Genomic DNA, 25,735 nt, shown 5'->3' with positions numbered 1-25,735 from the left:
AAAAAAAAAGAAGTCTCTTCCATAACGCCTCCTTTAATATCAGGTGCAAAGGAAAGTAATGTTTATAAAGTGGACCCACGCGTTCCTATGCCACCTGCTCAGATTTTTATCAGATAACTTCTGAAGGGAGACTTCATAGCCATGTTTACTCTGAGCCATAGAAGCAGTACGCATTTGAATCCAGAGCGCCTTTAGAAATGCTTTGCACCACCCACCCCCGCTCTGTCTTTATGTCATTTCACCTCTCCCCGTTGAACTTCAAAGGCGCATGAGCGTGAGAGAAAATGATCATGCAGTTTCATGGAGAACTGAAGCCTTGTGGGTGGAGTTTTAGAAGTGAAGACTCGTGCCTTCCTCCCCTGTAACTTTACATCTAATTCCAGAAAGAAAAGCTCTGATTGCCCCCACGTGCTCCGTGTAAAGAATTGCAATAATAAGCAGCACAGGAACGGCATCCTATTAAGTAATTGCGGAGGAATTAGATGCTCATCGAGATTTTAAAGCAATTATTAGCGCGGTAGCGCAGTTGCACACTCTGCTAAGCACAGTGAGTTAGGATGAGGAGGGGTAGGTAGAGGCAGCAGAGGAGAAGAGATGTATTTATTGTACTTCCCAACACATTTTTAAAGTCTTTGGCCTGCATTCATGCTTGTGCCAGCCCTTATCCACCAGATCATGATCAAATGATCGAATTTCTTGTTGGCTAAATGTATTTCAGGTTACATTTTTACCTCTAGAGCAATATCAAAGACATAGAATGTACACAGGTTTCTCATATTTTGATGGCTGATCGGTCAGTTCTGTGCAGCGGCACAGTTGCTATGGCTACCTGCAGTTTAAAGTACCTTGCACACTTATAAGCGCTGTGGCTGAACACCTGGCGGACACTTGCCAGTCAATCAGAAACAAGTATGGGGGATTTTTGGCAGCATAAATCACAGTCAGTGAATCAGTTTCCATTCATTCTCTGTAATTATTATTCTATTTGTGTGGACCACCTCAGACTTAGATCTTATGTAAGTAACCGAAGTTTGTGTGCGTGTGTCTGTTTCCAGGGCCGTAACCTAATTCCCGCCGCCCCAGGAAACGCGAAGCTGAACTACACGGTGCTGATCGGGGAGACGCCCTGCGTTCTCACCCTGTCTGAGAGCCAGCTGCTGTGTGAATGGCCCAACCTGACCGGAGAACACAAAGTCACTGTGAGTAAAACGTTCATATTTGTTTACATTACTGAATGTCCTCCCCTCATGTGAGTGTCTTTCTTTCTTAAGTTAACTTGATTTGTCACCCACGGGGCAGAGCATGGGGCCATCCAGGGCAAAGTGTTTGGATTCAAACCTGAAAAAGATCATCATCCATCTCCCAAGTTCAATTTTACTATCTTCAGTACCTGCTATTTCGTCATCCCACTTGATTTCTCTCCTTGCCACCTCTGGAGCATCTGTCTTTCACATTTCTTTCAGCCGCTCAGCCCATCTTCTTCTGTAGCTCCTGTTCTCAGTGCGGTTTCCGCTGTGCTATTCATCCCCCCTCTTTATGTCAATCCACTTCCTGCCTTTTTTATTCATTCAACTCATTCTTTCCTCCCCATCCATCAGACATAAATATCTTTAATTACTCTAGATTTCTCTTCCCCATTCATATAGCTGCAAGCACACAAACACACACACACACACATCCTGTCTCTTACACCGTTGGCAGTGTTTGTGACTGTATTTACGTCTTAGAAGCTTTTGATCGGTCTCTTTTGGCTGGCATCCACCTTGGGATTTGAACAGTATTGATATTCAATAGAGACCAAAAAATAGCTAGTGGGCGTGAGAGGTCTGTGTCTATTTTTACCCTCCTCCATTTGGTATTTCATAGACGTAAGCCAGTTGAAGATGGAATAAAAGAAGAAATAAAAAAGATGGGGGGGGGGGACCATATCCCAACGATTTTTTCTTCTTCATGTGTTCTGCAAACCGGAACTGTTTTGATGTGATATGGCTGAAAGTCAGATGGGTGTGTGACTGTGTGTACTTGTATCACTGGATCCAAAGACTGCCCGGGGGCACAGATGTTGCCTCCCCCAACCCAGATATAAAGGCTTTTGAGGAGTTTTGGCCTGCACTTGGCTCAACACGACACAGCTTGGTTTGTCAGTATAAATGCAATATGGGATTTAGCACTGGCACCTTGCAGCATTTTCTTTTCATCACTAGTGGAGTCAGATGTGGGCCTGTAGGATTTGTAAGACTTTCACATCTAATGTATTTTCTATTTAATGTAACTCTGAATGGAAAATGATTTACGGCTTCAGCTTGGAACCCTGCCGAATACTGCTGCAAACAGACCCACTTTTTAGTTAATGTAGTTTCAAGGTAATGTAACTTTCCTGTGTGTGTCCATCTACTAGGTGCGTGTTGGAGGCTTTGAATACTCACCGGGGACCTTGCAGATCTACTCGGACAGCCTGCTCACTCTGCCTGTCATCATTGGTATCGGAGGAGGTGGCGGCTTACTCTTGCTGGTTATCATTGTGGTGCTGATTGCTTATAAGAGGAAGTCGCGGGACGCCGACCGCACCCTCAAACGGCTGCAGCTGCAGATGGACAACCTAGAGTCCAGGGTGGCCCTTGAGTGCAAGGAAGGTGAGTTTTGACAAAACGTGGTCATAAGAGAGGCGTGACGCTGACCGCTCAAACTTCACAAGTTACTTCTATCGTGCTTGTGTTCTCCTACTTCCTTTTCATATTTCTCACTTCTTGGTTCTCTTCATTTTTTTACCCAAATAACTCCCATGTCCCCAAATAATTCTGTAAACTTTCTGTAAATTGCTGCAGTTTGTCTCAAAAGCTCCACTACTCCCATTCAATAGTCCTATCCATTTCTCTCCCTGCATTCTCTTTCACTCTCTATTTCTCCCAGCCTCTCGCTGCCAACTGTCCCCCTGCTGTTAGGTGGCAGCAGTGTGTGTGTGTATGTGGGGGGGTGTGTGTGTTGGTGTGTTTCCAGAGGAGTACTTTGATCTGAGCCAGCCACCAGATGTTGGCTCTCCACCCCATGAGAGAGCTGCCTGGCTGGCCTCACTACCATCCACACTGAGAGAGGGAGAGGGAGATGGAGGTTAGCTAGATACAGGGCACAGAGGTGGGAAAGTGAGGTATGGTAAGGGGGGAGGGGTTTGGCAACGACTGAAGCAGGAGCAGAGAGAGACACAGTACATTAGCATATATTTATTTGGCAGGAAACAGCATGGATCCATTGAGAGCCTACTGATGCCGTTACTGGTTTGTCTGGCAAGAGAGAGAGAAGCAGATAGAGAGAAGGAGAATACTGATATCTATGATCATCAGACACTTGAATAAGAGTTCACTTCACTTGTTGCACTGCTTTAGTAAACCTCAAATATAACCATGTCAATTGATTGTAGTTACTTGTAGGGGTGTCCAAAGTTTACATCAGATCAATGTGTTTACTGGCGAAGTACTAACATGGAGAAAAATAGAAATATTAGCTCAGACATTAGTATTCTTAAAACAATAGATATCGGGGAAAGATACAAAAAGAATGGTCAAGTTATTGCGATAGTGACCAACATGTCTTGACTCCCCTAGTTATGGGTCAAGCATCACAAAGGCCAGAAAGCTGTCGGCCAATCAGAGCTTTGCAGGCATGATTAAAAATGGCGACATCATCTTACTCCACAGCTTGTTAGCTACCTAGCGACATCCATGAAAAATAAAAACGTAAAAGGCATGACACCGATGTACAGGCAATCTCTCACACACACACACACACGCATATAAACTCACACAGTGGGTCAAACAGTGATTGGCTGGGGTGTGTGGCGGTGAGTCCAGGTGCCCTGACCCTGTCTGTCCCCCACAGTCACCACTGTCTGGAAGACGACAACAGGATGGATGGAAGGAGAGGGACGGAGCGAGGGAGATAAATAAGACAGACAACTTGTGAGAGGAGAAAGGGAGGCGAGGTGGGCACTAAAGAAGGATGGATTGGAAGATTAGGAGAGAGGGGAAAACAAAAGGCGAAGCAGAAAGGAGTGAAGAATAAGAATTTTAAAAAGGAGAGAGAGAGAGAAGGAAGTTGATATGAGGATAGCGGGCGATAATGCTGGAATAATAATAATACTCATGGAATAATAATATTTCGGTGCAGAAGGAGGTGGGTGCAAAAGTAAGAGGACAACATGGAATAATAAGAAGGGAAGTGATTAGAATATGTGGGGGAAATGATTCATGAGGTGGAGTGAACAGCAAACAGATAAGTACAAATATTGATATTAAGAACAGATAAGTACAAATATTGAATATATGTAGATGAAAGAAGTGAAGAGAAGATGTGCATCAGGGTAGAGAAAAGAGAGGCCGATGAGAGATGGATGGCATGAGTGAGCCAAACTAACAGAAAGATGGAGGGATGTAGCAGAGGAGAGGCAACCATCGGGGGGAGAGAGGTGACCTCTGAGATGTCACTTTGAAGGGAAGAAAGAGGGAGAAAAAGGGAGATAGAGAGGGATAGGGTGACACAAGCCATCTGTTAGTCTGGGCTTTGGTTCAGTATTTGTTTGGGTTGTGTATCCATGTGTTGGTGTATTTTGGGTGACACTATAGGGCACACACACAGTCGAGGTAATGGAACCGTAAAGCTGTATATTTCCTCCTCAAGGGAGTTTCGTATGTATGAAATAGAATCAAGGCAGTACAGCAAAAATGATATGCACTATTGTATGGGAAGTGAGTGAGAGGATGGATTTGATCCCATTTGTTCCCTCTAGATGTGGCTTGTGAAGCCACTGGAGTATACAGGACGGGGTCAGAACACACACTCGTAGGGAATGGAAAATGTGTAAAAACACTGACACATGCATTCACATTAATCATCTGGGCACTATGTGTTCAGCTGTGGGGCAAGACAGGAAAAAGTGTGTGTGTGTGGCTGCTGTAGTACCGTACAAGCGTGTGTGGTGGCAGCGTGTTGTGTGTGTGTGTGTGTGTACACACTCACAGGCTCATGTTCCTGTTCCTGTGTGCACTTCCATCCTGAACTCCCCTCCAGCCACTGAGAGTCATAACACTTTCCTCTCTCTCCATCTTTCTCTCTGCTCTCAGCATTGAGCGATCACATGATGCTGCTTTTCACAGCTACTCCACCACACGCCTCCGTCTTTTCCTCACTCTCACCTGTGTTGCCTTTTTCTACTTTAAAACATGCTGTTTCAGGAAATCATATTGATTGAGGCATGAATAGTAAAAGTCGAGATCAAGACGAGTTTATTTCGACTTTTGCATGTGTTGTAATTTGTATTATCTGCACCACAGCTTTTCCATTCTTCTCTTTTTTGTATCCTTTTTAAAGGGACAGTTCGAGTGTTTTGAAGTGGGGTTGTATGAGGTACTTATCCATAGTGAGTGTATTGAACAGGTACCTGCAGGCGAGTCTTTTAGCTCTGCCATTTTATTAGCACTCGCCATGGTGTGACCGACTCGCACGCCAATCTGCTTGCTGTGGAAACCTCAACACCTGTTGCAAACAGTGTACGGCTAAAGGCACCAATCTCGACCGTTAGCGGTTAAGGATGGGTTAACCGCTAACGCTATTAAGGCTATTGGTCAGAAGAAAAAAACAAATGCTAACATCCCTAAGAGCAAAGCAATGTGCCGCTGTGGACGGGAGCAGCAGCAAAACATATGTAAGCCACCAAAAATTCAATTTAATGTAAATTTAAATACAATTTAAAACACCCAAACTATCCCTTTAACGTTTGAAGTCTGAACTTCCCAATTATTTGGGAAGAAAAACATAATAATCATGATGAGAGAACACAATTTAGAAATTGGAGAATGAGTGATAATTACCTACTTTAACCTCTAAACATGCTTTTTTGCGAATCACCTTGTTGGTGTTTCAATCTACGTTCTTTCCAAACATTCCTATTTCCCAAGGAATTCCTTTTCTGCACATGAAGAGATGCATTTTACACGTATAGAATAAAAATTTGAAACTTGGAGCAACACAACGTTCCACGTGACATGTTTCTATTTTGCGCAGCCTTTGCGGAGCTGCAGACCGACATCCATGAACTCACTCAGGAGCTGGACGGAGCAGGAATCCCCTTTCTGGACTACCGCACCTACGCCATGAGAGTCCTGTTCCCTGGGATTGAGGACCATCCTGTGCTTAAGGAGATGGAGGTACGGGTCAGTAGAGAGCAATTCACTCACATCCCCCCCCCCCCCCCCCCCCTGACTTTGGTGCATAGTGGAAATAAAAAAGAGCCAAATTCATCAATCTGGAGTGTGATTCAAATTTTGGGAGGACAATATGCCTTTAAGTCGAGCGCAGATTTAAGTTTTGATCTGCAAGTCTGCTCCATCTGTGCCATGGGTTGCTCAGTACAGGGTTTAGAGGAGTAACATTGAACATTAAAGAGCTCAAAAAAATAAATACAATACAAATTAGGTATTTTAGAGACTTGATTTATATCAGAGGTGAACTATCTGAATGTGCCAAACGTCTTTCATCTTAAGCAGTTCCGTAGTCGAGGGGGTCGAGGCAGAAGTGGCTTCAAGGCAAAACTAGGACCAAAACAATTACTTTGATGAGAGAAACTCTCAGGGCAAGCTCCAATGTCACGTAATGCAGTGAAGGCACCGATCTTCTTCGGGGAGTGAGCAAAGTTCGAGCTCCACTAAGACTTGGTGAAAGTGCTAGATTGCCTCTACAGGATCAAACCTGTTTGACGCTTCTGAAGAAGCAATGTTTACACGTTCAATAAAATCCTCTCCGCTCCACAACTGCTCCTTTTTCAAGAGGGAACACCATCACTCGCATAAAGCCAGGCTGTGTGGACGCTGTAACGCAGCATGCACAACTACCTCCATCATTTCTCTGTATACATTAGACTCTCACACATGCATCACAAGGAAACCCTGGCGCTCCGCTGACATGCAGACGTGTATGGTGGCGGCTGCAGGGAGGGGGGGGGGGGGGCTTTGAGACGTGCAGTATCTGCTCGTGCTATCAACTGTATTCCAAAGGGATAGTGTAGCGCGACATTGGATTTTCATTTGTATGGCCCAGGCAATCACAGGCTACAGTAGTGCGCTAGCAAGCAGATCAATTTCTTATTACAGCATGAAGCTCACGTTCTCACTTCAAGCCTCCGTTTCTCTCCCTCACAGGGGGGGAGACCTGGCCCTCACTGGCTGCGGAGGGATGGGGGGAGGTAAAGATAACTGGTAATTGGGGGAGAGCATTGGGACAATAATAGGTAGAAAGTGCAAAGCTTAAAAGCCTTGTTTTGCAACTGTAAGCTGATTTTCCCTGTTTGTAGATATATGTGTTGTGAGTGTATCTGCATGTGTGCACATGTGGCCCTTTTACCAATACACCCTTCATCTAATATTCCTCATTCTCACTCATACTCAACAATAACTCGCATCTTCCTCTTCATCCTGATCTCAACCTTTTTGTACGCCCACTCTTTTCTATTCCTCCCTCCCACTAATATTCTGCCTTTCTTGTACCGTTTCTCTAATGCCTCCTTCCTTTCACTTCTCTTTCTATCTTCCCTTCTTCAAACTTTCCATCCCTCTCTTGCACTACATTCCCTCCTCCTTTCCAACTTTATCCCCCTCACCTTTCTGCTTCCTGAATCTACTTTCACTCCCTTCCTCCACTCTTCCATCCCTCTCCTCCTCTCCTCACACTCCTCCCCGTCATCACCTCTGTGCCCTCCTCTCCAGGTCCCCGCTAACACGGAGAAGGCCCTGACATTGTTTGGCCAGCTGCTGACCAAAAAGCACTTCCTGTTGACCTTCATCCGCACCTTGGAAGCACAGCGGTCCTTTTCCATGCGAGACCGGGGCAACGTGGCCTCCCTCATCATGACGGCACTGCAGGGAGAGATGGAGTACGCCACGGGCGTCCTCAAACAGCTGCTGTCTGACCTCATCGACAAAAACCTGGAGAGCAAGAACCACCCGAAGCTTTTACTCAGGAGGTACGAAAACAGGGAGGGAGACAGCGGGGTCGAAACTGGCTCGGACAAAAACATGTCACACAATGCACGGCTAGTTTCCCCACCGGGGGTTCACGTTTGAGGTTACGTCCCTTTTGTTTGTCATACATTTCTCACTGGTTTAGGGCGTCCTGGAGAGGAGGCACCCCACTGAAAGTGAGCACCTTGAGTATTCAGCCTTAAAAAAACAAAAAACTTCGTTCTTGTTCCCTATTTCATGTGTCTTCATGTTGCCATGGCAGTTGTAATGCACATGCAAACTCAAGCAGATAGTTATACTCATTATGGTGCTAAAATAGGAAGAGAAATTATGCCAAAATGATAGAAAATAGAAGATGATGCTCTGTGAGAATGTCAAGTGCTTTGTTTTTTCGTGTGCAGCTGATGTTATGGAGCAGGGAGGCAGGGGCTGTAGCTTTTAGAGGCCTATGTGACGTTAGCTCGTCTCTATCTCTCAACCTTGTCCCTGTCAGAGAGGATTACACCCCTGAGCACACACACACTCCCAGTGGAGCTGCAGTCACACACTCCTCGATCGTCTCTCACCCCCACACTGTTAGAAAGGTAGAGAGGGGAAAGGTACGAGGCATGGAGGGGATGTAAAGGGGAAACAAGAGGAGGATTTACAAGGGAGAGTGTGAGGGATAGAGAGAGAATGGATCGGTAAAAAGGGGAAATGAGCAGCAGTGGAAGGAAAGAATATGACGTGAAAGAGGAAAAGGCAACGAGACAAAGGTGGATGGAGCAGAAGGATGGAGAGACATGGTGATTGACAGAAAGAGAGGGCCAAATGTCTTCAGGGACACTTGGGCTGAAGGCAAATTGATGGAAGGAAAAACATGGGGTGGGGGGGGGAATAGAAAGGATGTAGGAAGATGTAATATGGTGAGAGAGTAGATAGGCAAAGCGAGACAGACAGGAAAAGATACACGTATTTAAGGAAAGACACAATTAGAGAAAGGGCCTGTCTCCAAATAAATTGGAATTAGACATTAAATGATAAAAAAAAAAAAGGTTACGTTTTTTTTTTCTCCTTTTCCTCTGAGAGATATTTAATTAAAAATCGAATCAAATAAATGACTCTCAGCCAGTGTGTCTGTGTGAAGCCTTTTCCAATCCCCTCTTGGGGCGTACGGTTACAACGCGCTGTCCCTGCTAACTACAGTAGCCTCGGGAGCTGGCGTTAATAAGCTCGGCAATTATAACACATAGTTCACCCTGGTTTGGTCTTTTCCCTGCAAAAGATAGACTTTAGAACATTTTCATTTTTAGACATGTACACAGCAAAGCAAAAATACTTAATAATCTGCTCCCATGTGAGTTCTCATCCCCTCTGGAAAAATTACACTCTGGGTGCATTTGGTGTGATTGGCACATTATTGGCTCACACTCAGTGTCTTTGGCCGGGAAAGCCACAGCAACCCTTTTTGTAGTGAATGGTTAAAATCTTTCTAACGACGGGTGCCGTGACATGGTTTCCCTGAATGAGATGATGTTACAATTTCGCCCACTATCATGTCCTGACATGGCCAAAAGCGTGTTCTGTCCAGGTGTATTCGCCTCCATCGTCCTCCATCCCTCCGTTCCCAGTTGCCTCATCCTTGAGCCGCTATATTTTGCTGACAGCCATGAAAAAAAGCAAACTGCTCCACATACATCAAACATAAGTCAAACAGGGAGGCATGCGGAAGCGTAGGAGTTCACGTCTCGTTACTGCTACAGGCCCTCGCTGGTTTCACCTGCACATTGGCCTAGTTTCCCGTGTTTCCCTTTATCTCTTTACTACTACTCGGCTGTCATGAAAAAAACTGAATTTCTGTGCAAAGTTGATAAGAAAATATATTGCTATGCTGTCATTTCTCAACACAATATGCCTTTCTTCACCTCTGTGCACATGGTGCCTCGCTAATGACACAAAGACTGATGTTTACAAGAAGTGTGGGAATGTGGCCCAGTTAGACAACCCAGTAACCCAGCAGAAGGCTCCCTTGTACACCCCCCATTTATCTGGAAGAAAAAAAAAAAGGGCTGGATAATTAAGCAGTCTTCCTGTTTCCGCCTAATGTGAAAAGGAAGGATGGTGGAAAGCGAGGTAAATCTGAGGACGATGACGGAGTGGGATAAATAATCACTTCCTCCCCCCCCCCCCCCTCACATGCCGTTAGTGCCGGTCTCCCTTTCAGCTGTTGAACAAATTAGGCGCAGTAAGTCCGTTAATTACAATGCCTTTTAATTGCTCTGTTTTTATTTGCTGGTTGTTCACGTGTGTCTTCTCAAGAGCGTGCACGTGCAGAGGTTCCCCTCATTACACGGCAGGTTTGTGATTAACGAGACAAGTTAGTGAATTATACTAATTGCTGTATTTCTAATGAAGACGAGTGGGTTTGCTTGAAGGGGGGGGGGAATGTGTGTGTGTGTTGCGGGGGGGGGTGCGGGGGGTTGGTTCGAAACAATAACAGAAATGAAGGGGTTTGTTTGTGCCAAGATTTGTTTGCATGTGATGATCGGGGGAGTGAAGGAGAGCAAGGGAGAGGGCTCGGTTGTTTGAAGGCGAACCGCGCGGCGATGATAATGCTGCGTGTTCTCTTTGATGTGCGAGCGTGTCTTCAACGTCTTTTCCCCCGATGATGAAAGTGTTGGTTTATGCCCAGAGATTGTAGCCGGAGGGGGGGCTTGAAACGGGGAGGGGTGTGTTAGGATGACTCCAAAAACCTCCCAGGGTCTTGTGCCGAGGTTTATGTGCTGCTTGAAAAGGGTCTTTCTCCCTCTCCCTCTTACTCTTCATTTCCTTTGACTGTCACTCTCTAATTTTTCTTTTTCTGTTTTTTCTCTCTCACCCTTCACCGCCTCTCTTCTCTTCCCCTTCCCTTCACCGCTTTCCCAGGACGGAGTCAGTCGCTGAAAAGATGCTCACCAACTGGTTCACCTTCCTGCTTTACAAGTTCCTCAAGGTAAACTTATCTGTCACACACACACACACACACACAAATTTTGAAGCAATACTAAAAACCGCTGCAGTTTGAGAATAGAGAAATGGCTTTCTGACACACATACGCATTCACAGCTGCATCGTTAGATAAGGCAGAGGCAGCCGGCTACCTGTCCCTTACCTCTGCCTTTCATGTGGTAAATTCTCCTTTCTCAGAATTGAGGAAAGTGTCGTCTGAGGCGCTGTTCAGACACAGCTGGTCATGTTGTTGTGATCTCCGTAGCCCGTTGCAATAACCTGTCCTCTCTTTGTGTCCCTCGCTGGAATTCTTTTACAGCCAGGAAAGTGTGTGTGTGTGTGTGCATGTATGCATGCCTGTGTGTGTTTGTATCTCCCTTTCGTGCTTTGGGGCTTAGCATAAGAGGAAAGCAGAGATCTTACACAAATGCATTCTCTCATTTCTCTGTCTGGCTGTCTCTCCGTTTGTATGTTTTCGTTCTCTTTTTGAATTCTTCTCCCTCTGATATGGAATCAGAGAGAGACTTATTGAGGCTTAAACTGTGCTAAATTCTTGTTTCCAAACACACATTCCCTACATTCAAACATTGCTGCAGCTAATCAGTTAGCAGCGGGGCCTTCAACCCTCGCCAGGACAGCCATTCTGTAGGACAGTGAACCAGCCAAGCCCCCGGGGGTCCCAGTTAAACATCTGTGTGTGAGTGTGTCCGTTTTGGGTGTGCATGAATGTGTGTGTTTTGGCTCAGGACTTGACAGCCAGAGTTGTGTTCAGAGACAGGGGAGTGGGTTAAAGCTGTGGAATGAAAACGGTCAGAAGTGGTTGTGGATGGTTGAGAGGAAGTGTTGGGGATGTGAAAAAATGAAAAACATGGATAAAGAGTGCAAGAGAGGGACATGGAGGGATTGGAAAGAAATGAGTCCTGAAGCTAAGATTGGCTGTAGCTACGAGCAGCAAGCTGGCTTTTATCTAACCTCTGCATTTCAGTGCCTCTCGTTCTCCTGACTTTTTAGGGGTCATATAAGAGAAAGGCCTGGAACAATTTTAAAGATTCAGCCAGGTGTGAATAGAGATGGGTAAAGGGCAGAAGGGAAGAAAAAGAAGATGCTTTTACCAAGCAAAGAGAACAGGAATAAGAAAAAAAATGCTTTTATCCGTTTCCCTATTTCACTTATCTACCTGTGCACTGACTTGTTTGAGAGAGTGGGATGGTCGCACGGTCACTCTCTTCCTGCAACCAGAAGTCCTGTGCTGCTTCAGGTAAAATTTCAGATGGCTGTATTAAGATGCTCTGTGGCAATGTCATCCTTTTATAATCGAATTCAATTAATAGAATGGATGCGTCATCATAGTTGGAGCAGGTTTCTGAAGGGAAAAGGGCAGGACAGCAGAACTAAACGCACATCTGGTATGACGCTTTGATAAACATGGAACATCAGGAGACAGAGGGGCGGAGCTGGTTTCTATGCTGTCGGACAGCGAGGATGTCAGCCAGGGTGCGGTGTGCTCTCCGTAGGAAGCAGCCAGTGCTAGATTTTCCCACAGAGTTCATCTGACAGCTCACCGAGATGACTGACGTGTTGATGCATGAACATGCCCAGCTGAAGGGCGGAGGGCAGGATACACCTCCTCCGTCTCAAAGCACAAAGTGGCATTTCGAAGCTTTAAAGGACAGTTTGAATATGTGAATCATTGGTGAAACAGCTCTCGTGTGAGTACGATTATGAGAACATTTGGGAGAGTATTGTGATGTGTGTAAAGCCCTTAAATGGTGATTCCAATTTATTCCAACTTGACCATTATTTCCATTGCCTTCAAAGTAACGGATGAGATCTGAGAATACAAGGACATTGCAACAATGAGTTGTTGTAAACAAAACACAGAAGTTCACAACTTTTTGACCGCCTTTTATGAAGAAATGTCCTCTCGCGACCCCTTGTCGCAGGTTGCATTGTCTGTGAGTTGTGAGCAGTTTAACCAGAAAGTGGTGTTCTTTCATCTAATAAATGCCTGAAGATGTGGGATCATCCACTATGTTACAATAGTGGAGAAAAGCGAAGGAAAGAAATGAGTTTTCCTTCATGTCTGCATAGGGAGTGGTTCCTCTTCACGAAGTCCGCCATGTTGCACTGCCATGTTTCTACAGTCGCCCAGAACGGACAAACCAAACACTGGCCTTTCGCGTCTTTACGTTACCTGAAGGCCACCGTAGTTCTCCCACAAGCTTGTGAAACTGCGGTAACGTGAGCTTTATCGTGAAAGACCTTGAGCAAGGGGAACGGCGTTACCACAGTTTTGCACTCTGTGGCTCACTGCTTACCGAAGTCTTGGACAGGGTGGAGCGGAGCGGCGGGGTATTCAGTCCGATGCGATCAGCAACCGCACCGCTGTATGCCACCAAATCCTACACACTGTCCCTTTAAACGAGGAACTGAGAAGTTGTACAAACAGGCAGTGCTTAGTTGGCAGAGCAGCTGAACGACTGAGTGAATGCGAAAAGCGAGGGAAAGCGAGACGGGGGCCCAACATCCCAGAGCTCGTTGCCTGGTTGACACGTCTCACACACCAAAGTGCTTCTCCAAGCGTTTTTCACCCCTCAATCGTTAACCTTCTATTAACTCCTCAATCAATTGCCACTCATTCACACTCACAGTCTCTATGATTCCTCCCCTTCTCACACACACACGCATACAAACAGCGATTTACAAAGGGTGTTTTCCCCCAAAGAGGAGACACTGGGGAGAGGCTGGAGTGTGTGTGTGTGTGTGTGTGTGTGTGTGTGTGTGTGTGTGTGTGTGTGTGTGTGTGTGTGTGTGTGTGTGTGTGTGAGAGAAAAGAATTGTGTGCGTTTCTGTCAGTTTTCAGCTCGCTATTAGCCAACACAGGCCATGGCCTCGTCCTTTACTGCTCTGCCTGTGGTTGGCTTAGAGACGATTAGAAATATAATTGGAGTTACTCAGCAAAGCTCTGCACTTTTTTTTTGCAGTTGTGCACTCCTTCGTAGGTTGCATTCATTGTACGCATTTTAACAATCTGTCTTTCTCTCCATTTGCTTCTTCTGGAATCTCTCCCCTAACCCTTCACTCTCGTTTCCTGTTTGCAGGAGTGTGCTGGTGAGCCGCTCTTCATGCTGTACTGCGCCATGAAGCAGCAAATGGAAAAGGGACCAATAGACTCGATCACAGGAGAGGCCCGCTACTCCCTCAGCGAGGACAAACTCATCAGGCAGCAGATTGACTACAAGACTTTGGTCAGTATGCTTGCAAGTGCAAACACATTTGGTGCCGTAGGATAAAACGCATACCTTTGATACAGTACGTTGACATGGATTTCCTTTTCTTGTGATCAGTATTCTTGGAATGCCTTACTTGCTAAATCAGGGACCATTTTGCAGTTGTTGGCTACATTGAGAATCTGCAACTCCACAAAGGGGAAAACTAATAGAACCTGTAATTCTGATGAAGCACTCTTTTGACAGTAATAAAGAGCTGCATGTGCACTGTTTCCGCGGTTGAATATTGATTCTGAATTGCTGTATTAAGTGTTGATTTGCAGCTCAAAACTCTCCGCATGGTCATGCTTCCACACGCTCCCAGTCTGTACTGACTTCTTGGGCTAAATGTGACCTGTGCATTTTGCCCTCTGACCCCCTGCCTCTGTAGACGCTACACTGTGTGAACCCGGAGAATGAAAACGCTGCGGAGGTTACCGTGAAGAGCCTGAACTGTGACACAGTGACGCAGGTGAAGGAGAAGCTGCTGGACGCTGTGTACAAGGGCACACCGTACTCCCAGAGACCAAAGGCCTCCGATATGGACCTGGGTAAGGAGAAGGAAACCTGTCGCACACACACACACACACCAAGTATACACTCCGAGCACAGGTGCACTACCACAGGGGGTAAAGAGGGAATCGTTTCAAGGGCTCTCTGAAACAGCCGGGGGACCTCTAAAGAAGAGAAGTGATTTTGTACTAAAATAAATTGAGGCTTGAGGCTAAAAGTGACAAAAATTGTGCATTGTACCCGTTTTAATTTCTACTCTGCATCCTTTGTCAGGGCAACTTATCTTTTTGTTGGGAGGAGGGAATTTTCGTAAAGTGTATCGTTGCAATTCATGTCCCATTTCGCTCCGTATTTCCTCATGTCAAACAAACACACAACCTCACCCGTATATCCATTTTGTGTGTGTGTGTGTGACAGAATGGCGGCAGGGTAGGATGGCTCGCATCATCCTTCAGGACGAGGATGTCACAACTAAGATAGACAACGACTGGAAGAGACTCAACACCTTGGCTCACTACCAGGTACTCGAGCACAACATAAATCCCATGATGCTTCTTTTTTATCGTGTCCCCCTGCTTTGGACGTTGAACGTCTGTCTCCATCTTGTTGTTGCAAGGAGGAAGTGATGGATCAACAGGGACCCATGATGGAAATACGTCCTGGACTTTGTCGTGCTATATCTGACAATACACGATACACTCGTTTGAACTATAACTCCTCATTGAATAGGTTGCGTATTATCGTTGCTTTGGAATCCATGCAAGTACAGTCGTTGGTGTTATGGTTGTCGTTGCTTTTGGTATATTTCAGCTCATTGAAATGTAGCAGCAGTCATATTTATTCACATTGGTTCATTTAATAGAATGCCTGTTACACATGAAGTAGCAGTGACTGTTTGTGTGGTTGGACTGTAGTCTTGCTGCTGGACAATTTAAGCGGTGCTGACTGATGTTGGAAATCCTTGTTTCAGGTGACAGATGGCTCGGTGATTGCCCTGGTGCCCAAACAGAACTCGGCCTACAACATCTCCAACTCCTCCACGTTCACCAAGTCCCTCAGCAGATACGGTACGAGTGTGTGTGTGTGTGTGTGTGTGTGTGTGTACAGGTGTTTGTATGTGTGGAAATGCATTTCTAACAAGATATCAGTTCAAGAACTGGTGGACTACTTGGTGCCCCCATCCTTTCAACGTTTTAGTTCATAAACAGTTTAACTTGAAACTACTCTTCAATTTAAAATAATGAACAAATCAAATATTTACACAATGAGTGGCATATAAACTTTTCAGCTAAGTAACACACATGACAGCTGTCTGCAGCACAATTTGACATGGAGAAGAGTGACTGGTTGTGTGTCGGTGCCTCGTTGCTTGCTGGCTGTCCAGCTCCTTTACTGACAAGCTCTTTATTGCTCCTCGCTTCTCTCTGCATGCTTTTTTTTGGTGATGATACAGTGAAGTGTAGGGCGAAAGCACATGGAATCCACCTGTAACTGAATTTAATAAATTACACAAAGAAAAAGAGCATACTTTGTCAGCTGTACTATATAGCACACTTTATAGCAGGAGGTTGATAAGGCACTCTGCACTGTTTACTGGAATGTAACTCCTGCTGATCCAAGGTGTACTTGTGTACACTGGTAGATTATTGGCTCTGACAGTGAAAAATGGATGTGTGAAGTGCTGGAGCCTGTTGCATTTTGGGTGAGTCCAACACGTGATTTAGCCGGTGCCAGGTGCGTTTTCTCTGCGTTTGAAATCCTTCTCTGGCGTACAGTAACTGTGCTCCTCAGCTCTGCCGGATGTGTACGTCACACACACATAAATACTCACGAACACCCCCACCGTAAGGGCGGTGGGGGTGTTCTGTACTTCCCCGGTTCACATCCTCTCCCGACATTTTGAACCTCTCAATCCATTCCTGCTTTGTCACGGAAGTGACAAGCATTCAAACTGAGAGCGTAATGCTCCGTGTCACAAAATAGGGGATCACTGTCCAACAAAAGGAGGGAGGGAAGGGAGGGAGGGAAGGAGCAGGAGAGAGTGACAGACAAATTTATTCTGAAATGAAAGAGTGACATGAAAGTAGAAGGAGCTGTCACCTTTCAGAAATGCTTTTAACTTCACACACAGATTTTGCTCTCTGTAGCCCCCTGTCGTTTCTTAGTCATGTGCTTTTTTATAATTTAAAGGTAATTGTCCTTGAAGTGGTGATTCAGACCAAATATAACTACAAACTGGCAACACGCTATGGGCTTCATATGTTAACAGATTATATGTATCTAATAACACCGTTGCCTTCTCAAGCTCAAACCCACAGCAAGCATTGTGCATGGTGTTCTTTGTCTCACTGACACTTTATGTAGGTTAGATTCGATGAGAATGTCTTGTGAATGGAAAAAAATACACTCTGACCTGCTTCTCCTTTCCCTATTTACCTCATTCTCCCTGGACAATGTTACAAGACACAACTCTCTCTGCTCTTCCTAATGTTGTCTTTGGCCTATTCGCTCAACTCTCCTCCTCCACTTCATTCCAGAGAGTATGCTGAGGACAGCCAGCAGTCCAGACAGCTTGCGCTCCCGAACACCCATGATCACCCCCGACCTTGAGAGCGGCACCAAACTGTGGCACCTGGTTAAGAACCACGACCACTCAGACCAGAGGGAAGGGGACAGAGGGAGCAAGATGGTCTCTGAGATCTACCTGACCAGACTGCTGGCCACCAAGGTATTGAGAAGCTGTATATTCACACACACACACACACACATAAAACATTCAAAAGCCCACTCCAGCACATCCCTGTCATGAACCCCACTTTCAGCAGCAGCATCTATCCCTGACCTTTGTATGACCGCGGTCTCAAAGCTCATTAACATTTTTCATAACCTTTTGCACAAAGACACACGTATGCACAGGAATTAGCGATCGTGTCTTAATTAGGAGGTTGACCTTTGCCTATTGAGCGGTTTGGTCGGTGTTACTTGGCCCTCTGTCGGTGGCCTCGGGGCTTTCAGGCTCAGGCCTTTAGCCTGTGATCGTTACTCACCAAATTCCTCCATGTCCTCCAGGCCACACTGGAAGCTGCGCTCAGGTTTTCGTGCAGCGTTTGTCTTCCGACGACGATCTGAAAGGTTAACTTGGACTCGGGCTGTTTGTGTTGGTGTCCTGGATAAGCCTCCCTGAGAACGTTGTTGTTGAGTTTCCAGTTTAAATGTTTGGTGGAACAGCATTTGCCACATTGAGACTGTTTTATATTCTGGGACTGTTTAACCTGGTACACTGATGGCATCTTCACCAGAGACGTTTCAAGAGCAATTGAGAGAGGTTTGTGAATGTTTTAGCAACTGGACGGTTGGTTAGCTTATTCATGTTTATGGTCCAATGCACGAATGTCCTACAAAGCAAGTTGCACCTGTATGCATCTCACATTTGCCTCACATTAATATCTTACCTAAATTATTAAGAAGGAAATTAAGATAGCATAAAAAGATCCTATTAGGATAATCATAACGGGACTAATAGTTAATCCTTTTGAATCTGAAATGTGCCTTATGCCCACACCTTATACACTGAAAGCACATGGACTCCAGCTGTTTTGTCCCAAATATGCTTGCACAACCCTTAATGGAAACACACATGCATTCATTAACAAATAGTTTATGAACACAAACACTGCCTCCAGACTTTACTAATTGTGCCAGGCGTTTGCTCTCATTTGCAAACACCAACTACCTTGGTGATTCAGCTCAGCCTGATACTTCCTCTCCCCTGATTTTTCTCTCATTAGCTCTAGATTTCCATTGTTCCAGCTCCAGGTAGGAAAGTGCAAGGTTAGCGGCATCAATGCTGCCTCGATTGGGAAATGATTAACATGCAAGCCAGGGGAAGACAACAGAGGGGAACTTGGAGCACTGCAGTTTATTCTTATTTATTTATTATTATTATTTATTACAGCCCCCACAGCATTGTGTGATTAGGAAGCTGATGTGTGAACAAGTACCAAAACCGTGAATTCAACTTCTGGCTGGTTTAAATACGGTTTTGTAAAAGGTGCTTGAAGATGCAAAATAATGCGCTTGAACGCTTGTGGGATACATCAAATTGTTTCAAACGTAAGAGGAATTTGTGAGGATTCAGAATCTCCAAAGTTGTGTGACATTGCAGAACAGCCTCAGGCTGAACTCACAGTGGGCCCCATCTTCAATACTGTACAGAACACTCGGCACCATCACAAACTCTCAACCAAAACAGTTGGAGCACCGTCATTCTCAAACACCTGCTACTGACAGCCATCGCCTCCAGCCAGACCACCACCAGCAAAGAGGAATATGCAGGCTGAGGCCGTTTAGTGGTGTAATAACTCAACTGCGTTCTGTATCTTTAGATTCCTGTTGGCTGTGTAGATGTACGGAGGGCATATCCTGTCCTCTGTCAAACCTCGACACCCTGATCGGCTCACATGTGCCATTATTGGTGTTTACATTTCTCCAACATTTGGGTACACAGAATGTGGGCTAGTTTGTTTTCTGATGTTTCAGCACGTTTTCGAAAACACAGACAATATCTTCTCCTGCAAGAGGAATTTAAATGTTTTTTTTTTGCACACTAACTGAAGGCAGTGTCTGTTCTCCTACTCAGGGTACACTCCAGAAGTTTGTGGACGACCTGTTCGAGACCATCTTCAGCACAGCGCACCGAGGAAGCGCCCTGCCTCTCGCCATCAAGTACATGTTTGACTTCTTGGACGAGCAGGCAGACAAACACTCCATATCAGACTCTGATGTACGGCACACTTGGAAGAGCAACTGGTGAGTTTGTGTGCGCGCACACAGAGAAAAGGGCACCATTTGGTTTGTGTTTCATTGGTGTTGTGGAGAACCTGCTTGTAGTATGAAAACATTTTTTGACTGTGAGCCCAGCAGCCTTTGTTCAGCCGGGCTGTGTGTGCAACTTCATCCGTGGCCGTGGTCTTTGCACCTTAATAGTCCTTCTAACTGTGCAACTCCTTCATCTCTCTCCTTCCTCCTCATCCTTCCAGTCTTCCTCTGCGGTTCTGGGTGAACGTGATCAAGAACCCCCAGTTTGTCTTTGACATCCATAAGAACAGCATTACCGACGCCTGCTTGTCTGTGGTGGCTCAGACCTTCATGGACTCCTGTTCAACATCAGAGCATAAGCTAGGGAAGGACTCTCCTTCGAACAAGCTGCTCTACGCTAAAGACATCCCCAACTATAAGAACTGGGTCGAGAGGTACGCTAACTACGTTTGTCTAGTTTGAAAGCTGTTTTAAATTGAATTTGTCAATATCTAAACTGTGTGTGGGGACTTTTTTCTCTCCAGGTACTACTCTGACATCTCCAGGATGCCGGCCATCAGTGACCAGGACATGAGTGCCTACCTGGCGGAGCAGTCGCGCCTGCACGCAAACCAGTTCAATAGCATGTCGGCCCTAAACGAGATTTACTCCTACATTGTCAAGTACAAGGATGAGGTGAGATGTCAGCCAATTCTGAGGACACTCCAGAGATGTTTTCATTTAACAACAGTTTAACGCTGATTGTCGGCCGTTACGTCTCCCCTACATACTTCGGAGAAGTGTTATTTTTGTGTTTTAAGGAGATTTGTTTTTGGCCATTCTGTAGGTTAGTCCAGAAAAAAAAAAAAAGCCTGGCTTATTGTAAAAACACTGATTTCTGTCAACCTGAACGGTTAAAAGAGTTAACAGGATCCGTCCAACTGTAGCACCAAAAGCAAGTACATGAAAAGCACTGTGACAAGAGAACCAGGCCTTTATCACACTTTTAATCCCAATCCTTCCCAGTTAATGCAAACTCAAAACTTCCTCCATGTTCACCTGTTATCGTGTGTGATGTACATCTTCACAACACGACCTCCTTCAGGACAACAACAGAGTCTCGTCATAGTCACCACTGTCTTTTAATTCACTTCCTGCTGATTTTTCACGTGAAAAGTCTTCTCACCTGCCCGAACGTGGTATGTTTCTAATGTGAAAAATCCACAGGAAGTGTCGACTTTCATTGTTCTGTTAGAAAAGGAACAGAAAGCAGAACATTTCTGTTAAAAATTGAAATTCAGAGCGGCGTCGTGGTGAGTATGTGTCGACTGTTGTTGGACTGATGGAATTAGCGCTGTGGGAAGGTACGTTATAATAATTGAGCCTACAGCCAGGTAATTTAAAGGCCTTTATTTGTGCATATGCTGGCCATCATTTGGATACCAGATTTTCTATTTATGGTATGTATTAATTATAACCAGCCAGGTGGCATGTTGTTGTCCTCTGGCAGCCTTGTGTGGGGAAAAATCACGTCATGTCTTGAAAGCAAAAGCAAGCACATTGTGACATTGCCCGACCTCCTCCCCTGTCTGTCCTCAGATCTTGTCGGCTTTGGAGCGGGACGAGCAGGCGAGGAGACAGAGACTGAGGAGCAAGCTGGAGCAGGTCATCGACACAATGGCCCTGAGCAGCTGAGGACCGTCCGGCACCTCCGTCTCCTCCTTCTCGTCACTCCACCTCTCCATCTGTCTCTCTCCGTCGCTCCTCTCACCCAGACAACAAACACAACTCCAACCCCCAACAATACGAACAGACGAATTGCAAAAAGGACCATAGCAGAATACTGCAAGAGGGGGGGGGGGGGTTCGGCAGAGATGGGCGGGCCTGTGTACGCTTACATGTGTGTGTTTGTCTGCAGCCCCCATACAGTGTGTGTGGGCTCGTGCCTGTGTGAGAGACTGGGACACCAGACATTTTCACACATGCATACTTGGAGAAACATGTCAACTGACAGCATTTGGTTATTGTGGATGTTGGTGTTTGTTGTTTGCTTGATTTTGATTTCAGGAAGTTTTGTCGCGATGAAGCGATGGTCAGGAAAGAAACAATGGAAGCCTGGAAAGAAACTCCATGTGATGGTGTCATTAACAGAATGGAACAATCTGTGATGAGCCAATGGAGAAAAGGCTCTCTAGGTCATGTGACTCCAACGGGTGTCACCGTTAGATTTTTCTTTTCTTTCCTTTTTGTACAGATGTAATCAACTGCCCACTCTCTGATCTCTCGCCACTTGTATTACTGCTGAATTTGCACAATTTACAGAAACGTTACAAAGGAAGATGATATAGATATTATATAGAAATACAGCTACATTTTTAAAGAGAGGTTCGGGAGGAAACATTTTAGTTTTTTCCTTTTCCTTTTAAACCAACAAACAATACAAATACCAACAATAAAACATGATTTGATATCTGAAGTACAAAAGAAAAAACATTGTAGACAAAAAAAAAAAAGAAACGAAAAAGAAACAAAAAAGTCGTACTGTGCCATGTTTTCTTTGAATGTTGTTTAGTGCAAAGACATTTTGTTCGATGGAATGTGCTACCGTATGATTTTAAATATGAACATGCCTAGTGACTGAAAAGAACTGCTTGAGTAATGACCCATCATCAGATCCTTGTTGGAAACGACGGGGAAGCGAGACGACGCGACGTCGTCCGCCTTCTCGAGTTAGGACAGTTCATGGCGTCGTGGTGATAACATGAAGTTGCTGTTGTTTCTAATTCAATCCGTGCAATCTTTTGGTTTCAGACAACCAGATATACACTCACAGGACTGTTGCTTTCTTACGGCCACGTTCGTGTCCGGCACCACGGCTGGTTCTGTTGTCGAGGGTCAAGAAGTGATCGTCGAGTGGATCCATGTTCTAGTAACCCAACGATGAAGTAGATACATTGCACTACCTGAAATATTTCCGATACCACGTAGCCACCATATCCAACACTGAGGATTACACATGACCTGAGTTTGTGTTGTTCATTTTTCCGTAACAGTTCCGTTCGAGAAAAGCCAAAGTCTTGGTGCTCTCGGACGCTGTTTACGTCTTTACAGGAGCAAACAGTGAGGTAAGGTAGAGCTTAGCTGATCCCCTTTCTAGTGAAACAAAGTAGGGAAAAAGTGGTTTCAGCCTAAAGCCAGACTAGACACCCAGATAGAGGGACACGGAAAATATATAATGTTTCTCTACACCTCTAACCTATCTATTTGAGACAGGGGTTTTAGCTTTTTATCCGTGAGGGGGAGGGTGTAGAAAGATAAAGAGGTGAGACACCTCTGTTCATTAGCTACACACGGCTGAGTAATCCTCCCCTTAGCCTGCAGCTCTTGTTTCAGAACTAGCCTACTGCCATGTGTGGCTTAAGCTTTTTATTTTATTTTATTACTGCTCTCTGAAGAGGATTTATTTGTTTCTTTTCTTTTTTAATCATGGCTTTTGAATTTGTGGTGAGAAATTATGTTTTTTCCGATATATTTTTTTCTGCTTGCCGAAAAAACCAAACTGTGGTCTGTATAATGTTTTTGTTGATGTTTTTAATTTGTAAATTGTATACTTTTTCATGATGAACAAAAGCTGTTTGCCATTTTTTTTTCTGTAATCGGGTTGTTGGTTTTATTTTTTGTCTTTTTATTTTGTAACATGTAAATTGTACATTTTACGATACACAGAAGACAAAATCCTCTTCAGTTTGCCTGAAGTTGAAGTACTTGACCGAACTTGAGGTTTATTTTCCTGATCTCGAGGATCAAAATGAAATTGTTGCATCAGATGAGCATCTGTGTCTTTGTGATGGAAATGTGACTTGCTGCTTTAACTCTTGTATCAAACATTTTTTCTATCAAACATTAGGGCTGTCATCTTATGCTGATCATGAATGCTGTCGCTGTCTATTTTTACAAAAAACAATCTACTCTCACATCCAGGAATAGTGAACACACCTTCCAAATTAATGTCAACCCACCTTTTGGTTGACACGTCTGAGCTGCATTACGAGCCTAGTTCAGCTGACATTAAATAATGTCTGTTAAATCATCTATATTAAAGAAAGTACTGCAACACCACCACCAAAACATGCTTAGGCCACATGCAAGCATTCAAAGCATTTCTTTTTGTTCTTCTCCAGCGTACAGCTGAGTTTTTGCTGCATTCGTACATTTTGGTGCTCTTGCCATCGAGGAAATACATGACTGTTGAGGCCAGAGCTCACAGCAGTTCTTTGAATGATCAGTATGAGCACAGTGTACCGTCGGGACAAATACATTCGCTCCCTGCAAAAGCACACGGACAAAAACCAAGTGTGCCAGCAGTGCCCAGTTGGCTGTCTGTCAGGCTTTCTTTTAAAAAACACTCAAACATTCTCAATTCATTCTCAGGTTCATGCTCCATTTGTGTCGTATTCTGCTTGTGGTTTGGTTGAGTGTTGAGGGAGTTTATCGTTTGCATGGCTACTTGCCTTTAAGATTGACCCGCTTTGGATGCAAGTCTGGATGCATATTTAGAGAAACTACCCAGTCACGACTGTTTCCTGTGATAATTGACTCGTTTTGTTGTGGAGGTGGTATACAGCATGTCTGTTGTCAAAAGAGTGTTTGATCTCATCAGGAGGAAGCAAGCGTCAGCTGACGAAGAACTTGTCAAAAGAACAACATGCCGACTGCAGTTTGAAAGAGAGTTGCTGGGTTTGATGCGGTCAAATCGGAACAAATGAACAAGTACTGCACTGGCTTCAGTGTGAGCCGAGTCGGCACAAAGCCATGTATCTCATGTTTAATTCTCAGCTCTTTATACATGCTTAGTCACACTTTTACCTTTTAAAAAAACAATCGAATCTAATCAAATGCAACTCCTGGCACCATTCTGTTTTTAGTTTGTTTTCCTGTTTTCTTTGAATTCTGGAAAATTCAGTAGTTGTCCTTTTTTTCTTGCGTGACATAGAATCCAAGAAAAGTCAACGCAAATGAATTTCAGACGGAGATGGCAAAGGAATTTTAATACGACAATAACATACATTTTCAGACTTGAAGCGACTGTCACAAGTTTGCAGGTTAACATTCATGATGTAAATATTCTGTTATTTCCTATTTTGCAGATTTACTACTTGTAAATAAACACGCATCAAGGAGAGATTAAACATTTTTTGCTAAATAAAATGTGGCTTGAGATTTCTATTTAATGACTTGTGCACTTTTTATAGATGGATGGAGGAGGTCGTAGTTCTGCAGGATGGTTAATATGTTCCCATTACAGCATTTAATATACATGGATATGTTCCACGGTAGCATGGGGTCTATAATTCCACACCTTCTTAATATGGCCCAGGCTACTGTGAGTCCGACCATGTATACCTGCAATTCTCCACCTCGCTCATTTTCATAGATTGTCCAATCACTTGTGTAACCTTGAAGAGATGCTCATCATCAGTGACCACGGTAAGGGAAGCAATCTAAGTGGTTTTGGGTGTTTTTCATTCATACCTGCTTATGATTCAAATTCAAAAAAAGGAGCAACAATTATAAAGGGGGGAAAAACATGCTCTTTGAGCCGGTGAGCTCACTAAATATCAGCGGCTTGCTCAGTCGCACTAAGGACAATAAGTTCGCACAGTTATTCAAATAGGTGAATTTTTGCATTGACTTGTGTGTCATAACTGCTTTTGAAACTATACCTCTCTTGTGGGGAGCAATTTATTCCTTGACGGAGGAGGTTAAAGTTCAAGACTTTGCTAATGGTGTGCAGCAAGTCCTCTCGTGAATTTCTGCAGCTTTTAAGTGTCTTGAAAGAAGTGGTTGCTAACAAGTGGCTGAACGAGCCCACAAAACATCATCAGGTCACTCGTCTGGCTTTGCAGCCTTGTGTATACAAAGCTCAAGGATCGTTTAAAGCCGACCATTAGCTATTTTTCTGCCGATTGCATTTCGGCATATATCGTTTTTGCCATTTCTTAGACTGCATACAAGCTCTTGTATGTTTCAACATTTATCATTTGAACATTGTAATCCTCAATGTAAGGTCCTGAGAAAATTATAATTTTTGAAAATACCAATAACCGTGTAGTAGCTGCACTAGTATTGAAATGGGCTGCTTCATTCAGTATCAAAGAATTAAGGTTCAAAATGTTCACATTC

General features: G+C 44.5%; 1 protein-coding gene across 2 annotated transcripts in view; it reads left to right on the top strand.

The window, feature by feature from the left end:
* plxna1b (plexin A1b) overlaps positions 1 to 24,718 on the top strand; it is a 158,175-nt gene extending 133,457 nt beyond the window's left edge. The window contains exons 18-31 of one of the 2 annotated variants that reach the window (XM_079265704.1): positions 1,056 to 1,199; positions 2,399 to 2,633; positions 6,055 to 6,203; positions 7,752 to 8,008; positions 10,911 to 10,977; positions 14,075 to 14,221; positions 14,634 to 14,793; positions 15,173 to 15,276; positions 15,726 to 15,822; positions 17,293 to 17,483; positions 19,395 to 19,564; positions 19,795 to 20,007; positions 20,098 to 20,248; positions 21,152 to 24,718. In XM_079265704.1, the coding sequence (XP_079121830.1) occupies positions 1,056 to 1,199; positions 2,399 to 2,633; positions 6,055 to 6,203; positions 7,752 to 8,008; positions 10,911 to 10,977; positions 14,075 to 14,221; positions 14,634 to 14,793; positions 15,173 to 15,276; positions 15,726 to 15,822; positions 17,293 to 17,483; positions 19,395 to 19,564; positions 19,795 to 20,007; positions 20,098 to 20,248; positions 21,152 to 21,247 (2,181 nt within the window). In that variant the 3' untranslated portion in view covers positions 21,248 to 24,718. The remainder of the gene's footprint in view (positions 1 to 1,055; positions 1,200 to 2,398; positions 2,634 to 6,054; positions 6,204 to 7,751; positions 8,009 to 10,910; positions 10,978 to 14,074; positions 14,222 to 14,633; positions 14,794 to 15,172; positions 15,277 to 15,725; positions 15,823 to 17,292; positions 17,484 to 19,394; positions 19,565 to 19,794; positions 20,008 to 20,097; positions 20,249 to 21,151) is intronic. The other variant, XM_079265705.1, reaches the window with a different exon arrangement.
* Positions 24,719 to 25,735: the final 1,017 nt, after the last annotated feature.

The sequence above is a fragment of the Melanostigma gelatinosum genome (genome assembly GCF_949748355.1).
Source record: "Melanostigma gelatinosum genome assembly, chromosome: 3".
Lineage (NCBI taxonomy): Eukaryota > Metazoa > Chordata > Actinopteri > Perciformes > Zoarcidae > Melanostigma > Melanostigma gelatinosum.
This window is presented reverse-complemented; position numbering and strand designations above follow the sequence as displayed.